At 44.0% G+C, this 12,912-nt stretch overlaps 1 protein-coding gene across 1 annotated transcript; it reads right to left on the minus strand.

The window, feature by feature from the left end:
* Nucleotides 1-1,439: 1,439 nt before the first annotated feature.
* On the minus strand, nucleotides 1,440-9,899 carry UBE2A (ubiquitin conjugating enzyme E2 A). Its single transcript, XM_044234876.1, has 6 exons — nucleotides 9,667-9,899; nucleotides 9,439-9,519; nucleotides 8,983-9,008; nucleotides 3,248-3,337; nucleotides 1,969-2,057; nucleotides 1,440-1,682 (listed from the first exon to the last, which is right to left on the minus strand). Exons 1-6 carry the CDS (start codon nucleotides 9,708-9,710, stop codon nucleotides 1,554-1,556), a joined length of 459 nt encoding a protein of 152 aa, XP_044090811.1. The 5' UTR covers nucleotides 9,711-9,899; the 3' UTR covers nucleotides 1,440-1,553.
* Nucleotides 9,900-12,912: the final 3,013 nt, after the last annotated feature.

The raw sequence follows: 12,912 nt of genomic DNA on the forward strand, positions 1-12,912 counted from the left end.
ATGTCAGGATCAACAAGGCAGATCTTGGTCCCTGGGGGCACTGGTAAATACCCAGGTTTGTCTATCACCCCCCTTCCCAACACACGCTTGATGGACCATACTATGTGCTGAGGGAACTTTGTTCTATTTAACAGTTTTACATTCTTATTAAAACATTAAAAAAAGAACAAAGCATTAACACTTAGGACAAGAAAGAAGGTCTCCTCCAACAGTATTTCCTCTTTTCCCTCTCCCAGCATGTGTATTTTTCTTTTATCATGTTTATTTCAAGGGGGAAAGTGAGTAGATATGAGATTCCAGTAAGTTAATACTAAAAGTTCATAGTGAGCTAAAATATAATTATACCTTGACTACAAAATTTTAAGTTTATTTTTATTTACAAGTTTTGAAAAATGTACATTTTTTACATGGGTTACTTGTGCAAAGTTAGATTTAGAAGAGTGACAAATGCACAAAAGGTGACAATGGAACATTAGACAAAACATGTACAAGCTTTGTCCCACACTGCTACTTAAAGGTACTGTCTATCTAAAGTATAAATAGCCAAAGAAAGATCACAAACGTGACTTCAAGGTTCTTATAAAACTGAAAGGGAAGACGAAACTAAAGCATGCAGCATTAACTCAGGATTTGAGTGGAAAATGGTTTGCCATAGATATGCTCCCTTCCTTGGGTTAATTAAAACTCTAAAAAAATGATGGGGGATTACAAGTTTATCTAGGGTGGCACTTGCTCCCTTAAAGATTAAAGGATCTCCCACCTTCCCTAGCTTAAAAATCAATGATTGTTTCCATTCCTCTGTTTCCACACCTCTTTAAAAAGCAAAAACCCCGAAGACTTCAGTATTCGGAAACTTAACATGGGTGAGCCCAGTGAGTATCCTGCAAGGAGAGGGTGTGTCAGTTACAACTATTGCCGCGTTCCTTTGGCTGAGTCCTTTGACTTTTCCCTTGGTACCAGTAAAAAACAAAAACAACAACAACAACAAAAAACCCGTCTTGTAATTCATTTTGGCTAGATCTTAGTATTATAGCATTTTTAGCCTCCATTGCTCTTTCAGAACGGGTGTTTATGTGGATTGGTTCCCCTGTTTTTCAGAGGCCGTATTCCAAACATTCACTTCTAAATCCAACGCAAGTGAAGGACCAGCCAGGATGAAATGCCTTAGCGATCCTTTTGTTAAAAATAACATCCCGGCCATCAAGCTATGCATAAGCACCACTTGTACAACAATTCACTTTCAAAGCTTAGTGTAGAGTACAGTAACACAATACCACCCTAAAGCTGGAGATGAGACGACAGAAAAGGGATGAAGCATTAGTAATTTCCGCACGTAACCCAGGTACAGTACATTTGATCTCGTAGAGGGTGTTTTCTGATGTTCAAGGAGAGGGGAGAAGGGGTAGGAAGAGCTCGGCAAGGGAAGATGGAAACAGCACGACAGCTATTTTGCTTTTAATAAAGTAATGTAATGACACTGAGGAATAGGAAGGTGACAAACACATCAATATATATTTTTCTTATGACCAGCCTCTTCTTTTGCTGCACCCGGGTCAACAGTCACGCCAGCTCTGTTCTACTATTGCAGAAACACGTTTCTCATATTCCCGCTTGTTCTCCTGGTACAGCTGAGCAGCCTGGCTGTTTGCTGGACTATTGGGATTGGGTTCATCCAATAGGGACTATAGAGACAATTTGTAAAAGGTCAGTTCCTCAATGCAAACAAAATTTATATATATATATATCTACATCATTCAACTGAATTGTCCTCAGTAACAACTAAAAGTTGATCTCTTAGCATACTAATCAAAGTAACATTAATCTGCTAGTAGCTAGGCAAATACATGTTTTCTGGGGGCGAGGGTCTTAATGACCTGCCCTTCACCTTAAGTTAGGACTTTCAGAAACAATTCAAGTACTAATAAAACCTATCAAAGGCCACAGTTCGTCACATCAAGGAAAATTCACCTGTATGGATGTTAAAATGGAAGACACATCATACGTTGGACTCCAGCGGTTCTGAAGTATGTCCAGACATATACTACCATCTGCATAGACTAAGAGCACAGCGGAGGTATGTTAAATGTAGTAAAACCATTCCCATTTTTAACAACACAGTCAAAACAAACATAGTCAAGAATACTTTGTGAGGTTTAAAAAGATTCCCAAACTGCTTCTCAGTTATCTTCCTAAGAAGTGTCCTAATAATTTCTACTGAAATAATCAAAGAATGTCAACTATTTAATTGATATAAAACTAGAAGCTATTTAGTGTTCTTTCTTCTGAAAAGACTGCCCTATTAACCAGGAAATCATACACGTTTTCCAACAGGGTCCCCAGCCATCCAGACAAGTGGGAAATTTACTCCACGAAATTTGCAAACTCTGTTATCTGAAATAACAAAAGGTAGCTCAGAGTTCACAAGGTCTCATTTCGGCATGAAGATAAAAATATCTGATATTCCAGAAAATACTTTATTAACCTGAATAAAAAAGCAAGCTGTTCTAGGCTTACTACTAGCCAAAAAAGCAGAATGTACATCAGAATCACCCATGCTGCTTTTCCAAAACACCGGAGCCCTCAGCCACAGAATCTCCTATTCAGTAGGTCTGGAGCAGGGCCAAGGAATCTCTATTTTTAAAGTGTTCCACAGCAATTTTGATCCGCATCTAAAGTTGAAAACTATTGTTTTGAATAAACAGTTCTAGATGTTGTGAAAATAGTCACAACACAAGACGACCCCAATCCAACATCAAAAGGGAACATCAAGAGCGTCCTCATTTTGGGGTAATAAGTAAATGATAAAGATCATCAAAACCAGGAGGCTCGCAGACACCAGGCCAAGGCAGAGTACCTTCACTGCTCCCGTTCTAGGACTAGAGATCAGGACCGCAATGGACCATCATGAACAAGCTGTTTTCAGGAAACGGCAAGAGGCCTAAACATACACTCAGGTACTAAGGACAAACACCTAAAAAACGTGGAGCACCACCCATAATTAACCATGCAGTTTAAAACAGTGCATTAACAGGGCACCTGGATGGTTCAGCGAGTTAAAGCCTCTGCCTTCGGCTCAGGTCGTGATCCCAGGGTCCTGGGATCGAGCCCCGAGTCAGGCTCGCTGCTCAGCGTGGAGCCTGCTTCCTCTCCTCTCTCTGCCTGCCTCTCTGCCTACTTGTGATCTCTGTCTGTCAAATAAATAAATAAAATCTTAAAAAAACCCCAGTGCATTAAAAGTGATACTTGCCATTTGGATGAAACATCTTAGAAACAAATCTAACCGTAGGTGGCTTATTTGGATATTCTTCGGTGAATTCTATTGTAAGCTTAAATGTTCCTGTAGTTAGAAAGAAAGGTTTAAGAAACAGATTTATTGCTTTGTTCCGTAGTACTTTCTTTTTAATGCTACATTACATTTTTTCCAGTACTAAATGAAATAATGCAGATATAGGGTAGAGAGGAAAGAAAGGCCAGGTAAGGGACTGGGATCTCTGGGTAAGATCTCTGGGAACTGCTCTAAAAATAGACAGATAGTGTAAGAACCACCACGCAAAGGGGATTTGTTTTTTTGTTTTTGTTTTGCCATAATTCGCCCCCAAACTTAAAAATACAGTCATCTTAAACTCAAAAGTACTGCCTACAGGATAACTTTAGCAACTGACCATTTTGAAGATATCCCTAAAATCGCAAGAAACTATAGAGCCTAAATTTGGCGCCCTTGCCTCAGAAGACTGAGACCTCAAAGGCCTATTTTAACCAGCCACCATCTTAAACTCTCCAGTGATTCTGACATGGGCTAGAGAGAACCAGAGTACACAGGTTCCAAAATCAATGCTAGAAATACAAATTGATAACCAAATTATCTTTAAAAATGGAAGGGAATAACTATAAAAGCGTTCACTGGCTCCTTTTCATATAATAGCAACTCTATAATGAAAACATAATTGAATGTAAGCCAGAAAAAAATGTTATAGTCTCTTTCAAAAATCCTTAAGTATGACTCACAAGGTACTTCACTATAAAATCAACTCAATTATTCACACTAATGGAGGGAATTAATGGCAGAAATAATTTAAAAATCACATTAGATTGCATTCATGTCTCCAGCAAATTTATCTTTCTCATGATGTTTGTTTAGGCTACTATTGAAATGAATTCATTTTCTCTGAATATGTGTCACCTCAGGTAGCAGGGGGCTCTGACGCATACTAGGTTATAGACTTATTTATAAGGAATGAACAAAATGAATCTCATTCAAGAATTGCAGGATGCCCTGATTTAGGGAGACTGTTTCCTTCAAAATATTTTTAAAATTGGGTTTAACAAATCCAAGAAAACAATTGGGTAATTGTTTTTTCCTGACTGAAATCTCTTCAGGTAAACTTAAGGAATCACTGTCTGGTATAAGGTAATGAATGTTCCACTGTATTACTCTGGTCCGTTTATAAATTTATTCTAATACTACAGACCACACTTCAAGTCGAGCATACTTTGTTAGTGGTTCCTTCAGAGTAGGCAATTTCCTCCTTCCACCAATAGGTTTATCATCACAAAAGATAAAAAGACTACACTCGATTGCTAGATCCCTTACATAACAATGCCAAAGTTTGTCTCCTACCAGTAAACTCACAGGAAACAATCTGCTAACAGAGTTGTCCAAGTATGATGAATGTTCCAAAGTTTCAGAATAATTTAGAGTACAACACAGAGACATATTCCCCAAACTACTGTTACTCCTTAAACTGTGTGAAAGCCAGATCTGAAGATATCGTATATTAACACTAAGGGCAAAAAGTGAAATATTTTGGAATGGAGAAACATGCTGTAGTCTATGAGAACCTACTTTACCTTATTACCACCTGGTCATAAATCTTCCTACTTTTGAGGAAGAGACATTGTTTCTTCCTTTTCAGTACCACTGATAATATAATACGCAGGAAAAAGTGCGAATGAGCGTTAACTTGGAGCTTCCTTATTCATCTCAAGTATAAACACATTTGGCTCAATGTTGAAATCTGATTAAATTATAGGTAAGAGATTTCTCATCATGGAATTGCTCTAAAAGTGGGCAGATTTAACAGCACACAGGTACAAGGTCCCAGGTACTTTAAATTAAGACCGGTAAAGCAACACAGGACAGGCCTAAGTGGAAACGGTAGAGCATATCAGGGAAGAGCACAGCCTTGCAGTCAGACCTAGTTATGAGACCTTGAGGAAGCCACCTGACCTGACTAAACCTCAAGTTCCTCATCTGTAAAATGGGGTTAGTGATAATACCTACCACATTACATTGTGAGGTTGAAATGAGTGACATGTGCACAGTGACACAAAGTAAGCACTCTACAAGGGGTCCCTGGGTGGCTCAGTCACTGGGCGTCTGCCTTTGGCTCAGGTCATGATCCCAGGGTCCTGGGATTGAGCCCCACATCGGGATCCCTGCTCAGCGGGAAGCCTGCTTCTCCCTCTCCCACTGCCCTTGCCTGTGTTCCCTCTCTGTGTCTCTTTTTCTCAAATACATAAAATCTTTAAAAAAAATAAGTGTTCCATAAATATGGTAGCTATAATAATTCAAACATTTCACATCCCTAGACCCAACCCATGGAGGCAAAGACCAAACATCCCAATTTGACTATCAGTAAGAAATATACAATTAATCAGTTTAAATATTAAATATTACTTTCTTTCTGACCTACATGAAATGCTCACAGCTGAATTCAAGTGGAGTATGTAGGCTGGTGGCTCTCGAAACCCTTGACTTGAACTTTCTGCCTAATACTTGCCCAGAAGTTGAACACTAGCTACCAAATAAGTTAATCAAGTCTTTTCAAACAGCTCGCTTACTATCTTGAGAAGCGAAACAACCTGCTTATGTCTACCTGAATATAAATTAGGAACTTACCCCAAATCTTATTGCAAATACGTATTTAAAAGGGGACAGTTCACACTTTTAGCCACATTATACTACTGGAACCTTTTTAATACAAGCCTCAATGCAATTTCTGAGATCCAAAACAAACGTTAAGGAAATTTAAAGTCCTAGAATATTATGCAATTGAGACTAGTGCTTATCCTCTCAATATTTAGAAGGTTAGGCTTTAAAATAACGGAAGACTTAAGCCTCGCCATTGTACACACAATCAGTACTGCTTTTGTTCATCTTCCTGACGAGGCCAAAACATCATAAGGAAAGTATCAATTAATCCATCTAAACAGGGGACTGGGAAAAGTACATGTGTTCAGTGGCAATGGTATGGCGATAGGGAGCGATATGGTTGGAACAGAGTATATGTTCTGCTAAAGACATTCACAAATTCAAATTTTTGAAAATACTGTGTCAGCCAAAGAAAACATCTGTGTATTTTCTGCCATTTGGCCACCAGCTTGTGACCCCGGAGGAGAAAACAAAGTATGTGCACCTAAACAAAATTTCTTTGATGAATGAAAATTCTGATTTTTTAGATAATAACCCAAATACTCTTCATAGAATGTATTTACCTTAAGAACACCCCCAGTGGTTTCTACATAATTTTTAACACACTTACAACCAAACTCCTACAAAAAGCAAATACTAGTATTGTACTGTATGTATTGACAATTTTTAGATGATGTGATGGAGAATACTTTATTCCATAGTCTTTGTATTCAGCATACATGCCAAGATATTTTGATGAGGAAGCATTGCCCCCCAGTGTTTTGTGTGGTAGTGTAAGTTCTTGAGAACATTTTCCTCTTACTTTATATGTGTAAAGTTAAATCAAAATACCCTCAAGAGTTCCTTTTCTCAAGTCTTTCTCTTTAACTGGGGCCTGGCTGTTCCAGGAATGTCCAGCACAAATGATTTACAAGGCAACAGCAAAAGTAGTTTTGGGGCTGTTGATTGAGGTAATACATTGGAAATAGCAAAATCAATTACGCCACTTGTTCCTAGTCAGTCTTTTCTAGTAAATTCCCTAACTGTAAATAAAGGGTATTAAAAAATGGCCAAAATTTTTTGGGGAGCCACAGCCTATGTTCTAGACACCTGAGGAAGCATCCATGGACAGCAGACTGTTCAAGAGAATGAATCAGAGAAGGGTATTGTCATTTAGCTTGAGTAGTTCCTTTCAGCAATGCTGGTATGAAGACACGCATCATCAAAAATAGAACCAGTGATGTCAACGGGGAAGATCCAGGTAGATAATGGATTCCTTAAGTACCTTCTCAATTCATACCACTTAAAATGAGTGAAGCACCCTTGAAATATTTAAGTAGCCAATCCTCCAGCAAAGCAATGCAGTCTTAATAAAGCTGTGCCCGGCATAAAGCTGTCCAAGGGAAGTCAGGAGGAAAAGAAGAAGCCAATGAAAATAAAGCCAGCCAGAGCTAAAGCAAATACACAGTTAATCTGCACACAATGCTTCGGTATAAAGAACTAGCACCAATCTACGAGAGGGAAATGAAGTTGAGCTAGCTCTTGCCACGGATCAGTTCAAATGATTTACTGCACCAAAGTGGTATGCCTTTAGCATCACTCCCTGCTGCCGTTTCTTTTTATTGCAGCACTGAAGAGCAGTGACATTTACCCAGGGGGTGGAGACAGGGAGGAAACTGAAAGTATTCAGGTGACTGTCCACAGTCTCCTAGGGAAATCTGAGTATTTGAGACAAATTGGAGAGCTGGCTGACACTGCCCTCCCTCATCGCATCTTGCAGACCGGTAACAGCAGAAAGCAATCCGACTCGGCAATACAGGTATATACTCAGTACTTTGCAAAAGTGTTTTCGTTCCCCCCTCCAGACTGAGTTCTATGTATGTGTGTATTTGTGTGTGTGCAGATGTGTGCATGTGTGTGTGTGTGTGTGTATCAAACACTAAGTGAGTAAAGAAAGATGGTCATTGAAAAAAGTAAAGATGCTTTTCTTTTTCAAATACCTCAAATATTAAAGATGTCAATCAGTAGTTCAAATACTTTTAATTGTGTTTTAAATGTATTGAGCGTTCCAAAAACAACTATACACACATGCACACAACTGAACGCACATAAAACTATACCAATGTCAATTTCCTGGTTGTGATATTGTAGTACAGTCATTCAAGATGTTACCAAAGGGGTGGGGGAATGGGTGAAAGGTATACAAGGTGTCTCTGTATTATTATTATTAATTATAACCACATACGAATCTGTAATTGTCTCAAAATAGAAAGTTTTAAAAAAAAACTGAAAAAGCAAGCAACGTGTTTTTAAAAGTCAAACTTAAATCCATTAAAAATCCTGTACCTATAGGTACACATACTACCTTCGAGTAGGCTGGAACCTGTCAAGACAGTACATTAAGGTTCTCCTTAATTCTGAAGCTGCTTTGAGAATACTGACCATAAAATCTTGATAAAAGCACACTGAAAACTCATTTAAAAATAAGAAACAATGTTATAGTCAAGCTGGCCATTAAAGGTGCCATTAAAGACCATCTTAGAGCATGAGGCTGATAGGCATTCAACACCAGATTGTAGAAACCAGATAGTTCTATGCAAGGGACTCTCTCGCACCCATCCAACTACTAACAGATACACGTTAAGCACCTGCTGAACACAGTTCCTGCCCCTGCGGTAGAATTCTGAACCAGGTGGTCTCTAGGGCCTCTGAGTCTATCAGAAAGTGTCTGGGTTGATACTAAGTCAGTAACTTGACAGGGTGCTGAACCGAGCAGGAACACAGCCCAAACCTCAAGAATCCTTAACATCAGTGCTATGATGCTCCTTTTAAAAAGTGATCGCCTTACCCATTTTCTCTTTTTTAAAGAAGCAAGCAAGAAAAAGGGTGCAGTTCTAGTCAAGCGGACAATGGCCAGAACCACTTGCCACATATGGGAGTCCACTGAAGCCTGTAGCAGGCAGAGGCTAGGGAGAAGCGGATTCTTAAGTAGGAGGCACTTCCAGGATGAGTGGGAACCCTCTCCCCCAGATGCTCAGGCTCCTGAAAGGTGGGTAAAGAAACTCTCTTACCATCCTCAAACGGGGTCCCTTCAGGCCTGCAACACACACAGAAAGAGAGAGAGACAGTCAGTTCCTGCTTCAGGGGCTTCCCTCTCCCTTAAGGGGTTCACCTTAAGACACATGGCTATTCCCAGCTCTGCCAACTCTACCTCTGCTAAACCACCGCTTCCTGGGTCCGAGAGCCAGTACACATGGGTGTCTGGGGCTCCGAACGCCGGCGCAGGCCGCCGCGCCTAACCGCCACCACTCCCCGCTCCGCCCCCCTCAGAACCCCAAACGGTTCCCCTGGCAGCGGGAACCGAGCTAATCGAGGCACAGGCTCCGGCGAGGCGCCTAGGCCCAGGCGGACCCAAACATTCCCCCTTTGCCTTTCCGTCCCCGCCGGGGGGCCGATCCCCGACGGCAGGCCGGGCCGGCTCTAGTACCCCCCCCACCTCCCGGCACCTCCCCGTAACGCAGACTCACCCGAAAATGACCGCGTTCCAAACCATTATGTTGTTCTCGGACGGAGCCCCGCTGACTCCCGCCGGAGGATCCTCCTGCAACCTTCAGGGGAACAGACAGGGGCCCCGCGGTCCGGCACCCGCGTCCGCTCCGGGCCGCCCCCGGCCCGCCCCGGGACCCGCCCTGCGCCCCGCCTGGCAGCTCCCCCCTCCCCGCCCGCCCCGGCCTCGGCGGTCCCCGTCGCTTTACCTCTTGAAGTCCCTCATGAGGCGCCGCCGAGCCGGGGTGGACATATCTCTAGCGGGGTCAGGGGTGGGGCATACACCGAGGTCTCGGGTCCCGGCGGACGCTGAAGAGGCCGAGGAAGCTGAAGGAGCCGAAGCGGACGCCGAGGGAGCGCCCAGAGGAACGGCACTGCCCCTCCGAAGTCGAGGGTCGGTCTGGCGCCGACTAAGCACCACCCCGGAGTAGACGGGGGCTGAACCAACCTGGAAAGAGAGGGGGGGAGTGGAACGCCGAACGCCGTACGCCGGACAGGCTGTACCAAGACAGGGCGGGGGGGGGGCGGCCGGGAAAGTTGCTTAGGTCATTAAACCCCAGCGGGAGGCGGGGAGCGCCGGGCCCGTGCGGGACTGAGAGGCGCGCGGCCCACTGGGCGGAAGCCTGTAATTCACTAGGAATTAGTGCGGGAATGGGGTCCGTCTCCACCTGCCCAGGCTAAGACGAACGCTGGGAGGCTTCTTCCTATTTTCTTTTTCGATCCTTTTTTTTTTTTTTCTTTTTTGGAAATCAGATCACTTATGACAGTGCGCACTGTGGCTGGGGACGGCGGGCGAGGGGTACGGGGTGGCGGGGGGGTGGCGGGGGGGAGGAGAAGGATGGGAGTCCCTAAGTAGAAGGGAGGAGGAGACAGTGGGTGGAGGCACATCTGGTTCTCTGGAAGCGGGAACTCTAGGGACCCGGGAGGCTAGGGAGGAGAGTGTGTGACTGGTTCAAATCACTGAAAATCAAAAGACTAAATCGGCCTTGGCTACGACAAGAAGCTTGTGGGTCCCTCGTCTGTGAGATGAGCGTGCGGGATTCTGGTCCCAATGTTAGGCCAGTGATCACCCCCAAGCAGGATAAAATGGTGGTGTGTGTCCTGGGGGAGGGAATGAGATCTTAAGGCAAGCACAATGAGGTTTTAGCTCTGGGCACTCACAATTTGGCTCTGGAACCACATTTCCCCTTGGCAGTTCAACAAGCCAAGCGGCTACTATATATTCAGAAGAGTCCAAGGTATGAGAATATCCGACTGCGGAGAATTGGAAGGGCAGAGAGTCTGAAGCAAAAGTAACGGTAAGATGCACGGGAAAAAGCAGCAGGTTGCAGAGAAGAGTCACAGTTAGTATGTGAACCTGCAAAAGCAATAACAGTTTAAAAAAATAATTTGTAAAGGTCAACCCCAAATAACTTAGAAGGTAGACAAAACACTCATTTTAAGAATTTATGAAAATACTAGAAAGGTTAAGTTTGGGTTAAGTCATGGAGAGTTGGAATGTCAAGCTAACGGATTCCTTGGAAGGTGGTGCATCGTTAGAACCCTGCGAGTCAGAGATGGGTCCCAGGAGAGCAGCTAGGAGACACTTGGAGTAGTCTAGGTGAGAAACATTGAACTAGGCAGTGGCAACAAAAATGGAGAGGGTGGGATGAATGGAGAGGACTTGGCAACAGATTGAACTTGGAGGCAAGAGAGAGGAAGGAGTCAACAATGGCTGGAGTTCTAAACCCGAGATAATGAGGGCTTTGAAGGTGCCATGAACAGAACTCCAGAACAGAGTGGAGAAGGGGGTGCTTTGGGGATAGGAAGTTTGGGAGCTTACTGAGGGCGCGGGACTGCTGAGACATCCGAGCAAAGATGTCCATAAGATATCAGATTTGCTTAAATTTGTTTCTAAGGTGGTGGGTGCCTGGGTGGCTCAGTGGGTTAAGCCGCTGCCTTTGGCTCCGGTCATGATCTCAGGGTCCTGGGATTGAGTCCCGGGGTTCTCTGCTCAGCAGGGAGCCTGCTTCCCCCTCTCTCTCTCTGCCTGCCTCTCCATCTACTTGTGATTTCTCTCTGTCAAATGAATACATAAAATCTTTTAAAAAAAATGTTTCTAAGGTGGGAGGCAGGAGACACTTGACAATGGGGGTGATTCTAGCCGCTGCTTAACAGCAGGTACTTTCATGGGCAAGGATTTTGGCTCCCATTGACTCCAGCATATCAGGGGTTAAGGCAAGTCTCCCTGATAGCATCACATTGTCACTGTAGTGGGCAGGGGTACAAAAGTAAGTTTAAAATCTCCTTTTCCTTTCATCTAGTAACTGGCAGTCTGCTAATACACACATGCAATCTACAAAAGCAAGTGCCTTTGTTTTCTATTGCTACTTAAGGAAGCTGTAGGCCAGGTTCAGTGCCTTGCAGTTCTAAGGACTGAACCACCTCCCCCACCCCCACCCCCACCCCCCCCACCCCACCCCCCGCCATTTGCTCACTGGCTGCCAGCCAGGGGCCATTCTCAGGTCCTAGAGGTCATCCACATTCCTTGCCACATGGCCTGCTCCACTTTTAAGCCAGCAACAGAGAACTTCTCCCCCATGAAACCCTCCTCACACTTGAAATCTCTCTTCAGGAAGACCCCAGTTCACTTTAAGGGCTTATCTGATGAGGTCAGGCCCACCCTGGGTAACCTCCCTCCCCCCTTTTCATCTGATCTGGTCCCTTAATCACATCTGCAAAACTCTCTCACAGCAGAACCTAGATGAGCGTTTGATTGAAAAATTGGGAGAAGGTGTGTGTACATCCATGGACAGGGATCTTCAGCTTCTCCCTCCCAGTGCAGCGGCAAGAAATGTAGCAGAGGCATGTAAAACTATAAAGGCCGAGGGGCTGCACAGCAGAGGAAACCCTCTGTCTGGTAGGGGTGAGAACAAGCTTTCTGGAATGGGTCTGTTTCAGTTTTGTTTTAACAGAAGTGATGGCAGGGAGAGACATCCCTGGGAGAGAAGTCAAGCAGTTTCTAGAAGGGCCACAGTGTGAAGGAGCACGTGCTAATGGGGGATGATGAGACCCCTCCTTGGAAAAGTGAAGGGGACAGAAGCTGGTTAGATGCGCTCAAACGCAAGGATGAGGGCTTAGGCTCGAGAAGCAGCTTTTGGAGGTTTTCCAGGTCTAGCTCACATAGGGGCTGAGAAGCTGCATCTACCATCCTGGAGAGCCAGGAAGGGGCTGGGATGGGAAGCTCCTGCCGCTGGACAAATGTGTCCGAGACTCACTGAAAGCCAGAGATGTAGCTGAGTTTGTGGTGGGTTTGTTGACTTTCTGAAATTCCTTTGCCCTAGCTCATGAGTAGTTCTCTGACTGTCTAATCCAGAAACCTCGGGGACATGAACCGCAGCAGTTTGGAAGCCCCGTGGCACCAGGGGATGGGGAGGGCATGCCCTTGACTGCACAGTGGAGACACAGCGCAGAAA

This window comes from Neovison vison, chromosome X, assembly GCF_020171115.1.
Source record: "Neovison vison isolate M4711 chromosome X, ASM_NN_V1, whole genome shotgun sequence".
NCBI lineage: Eukaryota > Metazoa > Chordata > Mammalia > Carnivora > Mustelidae > Neogale > Neogale vison.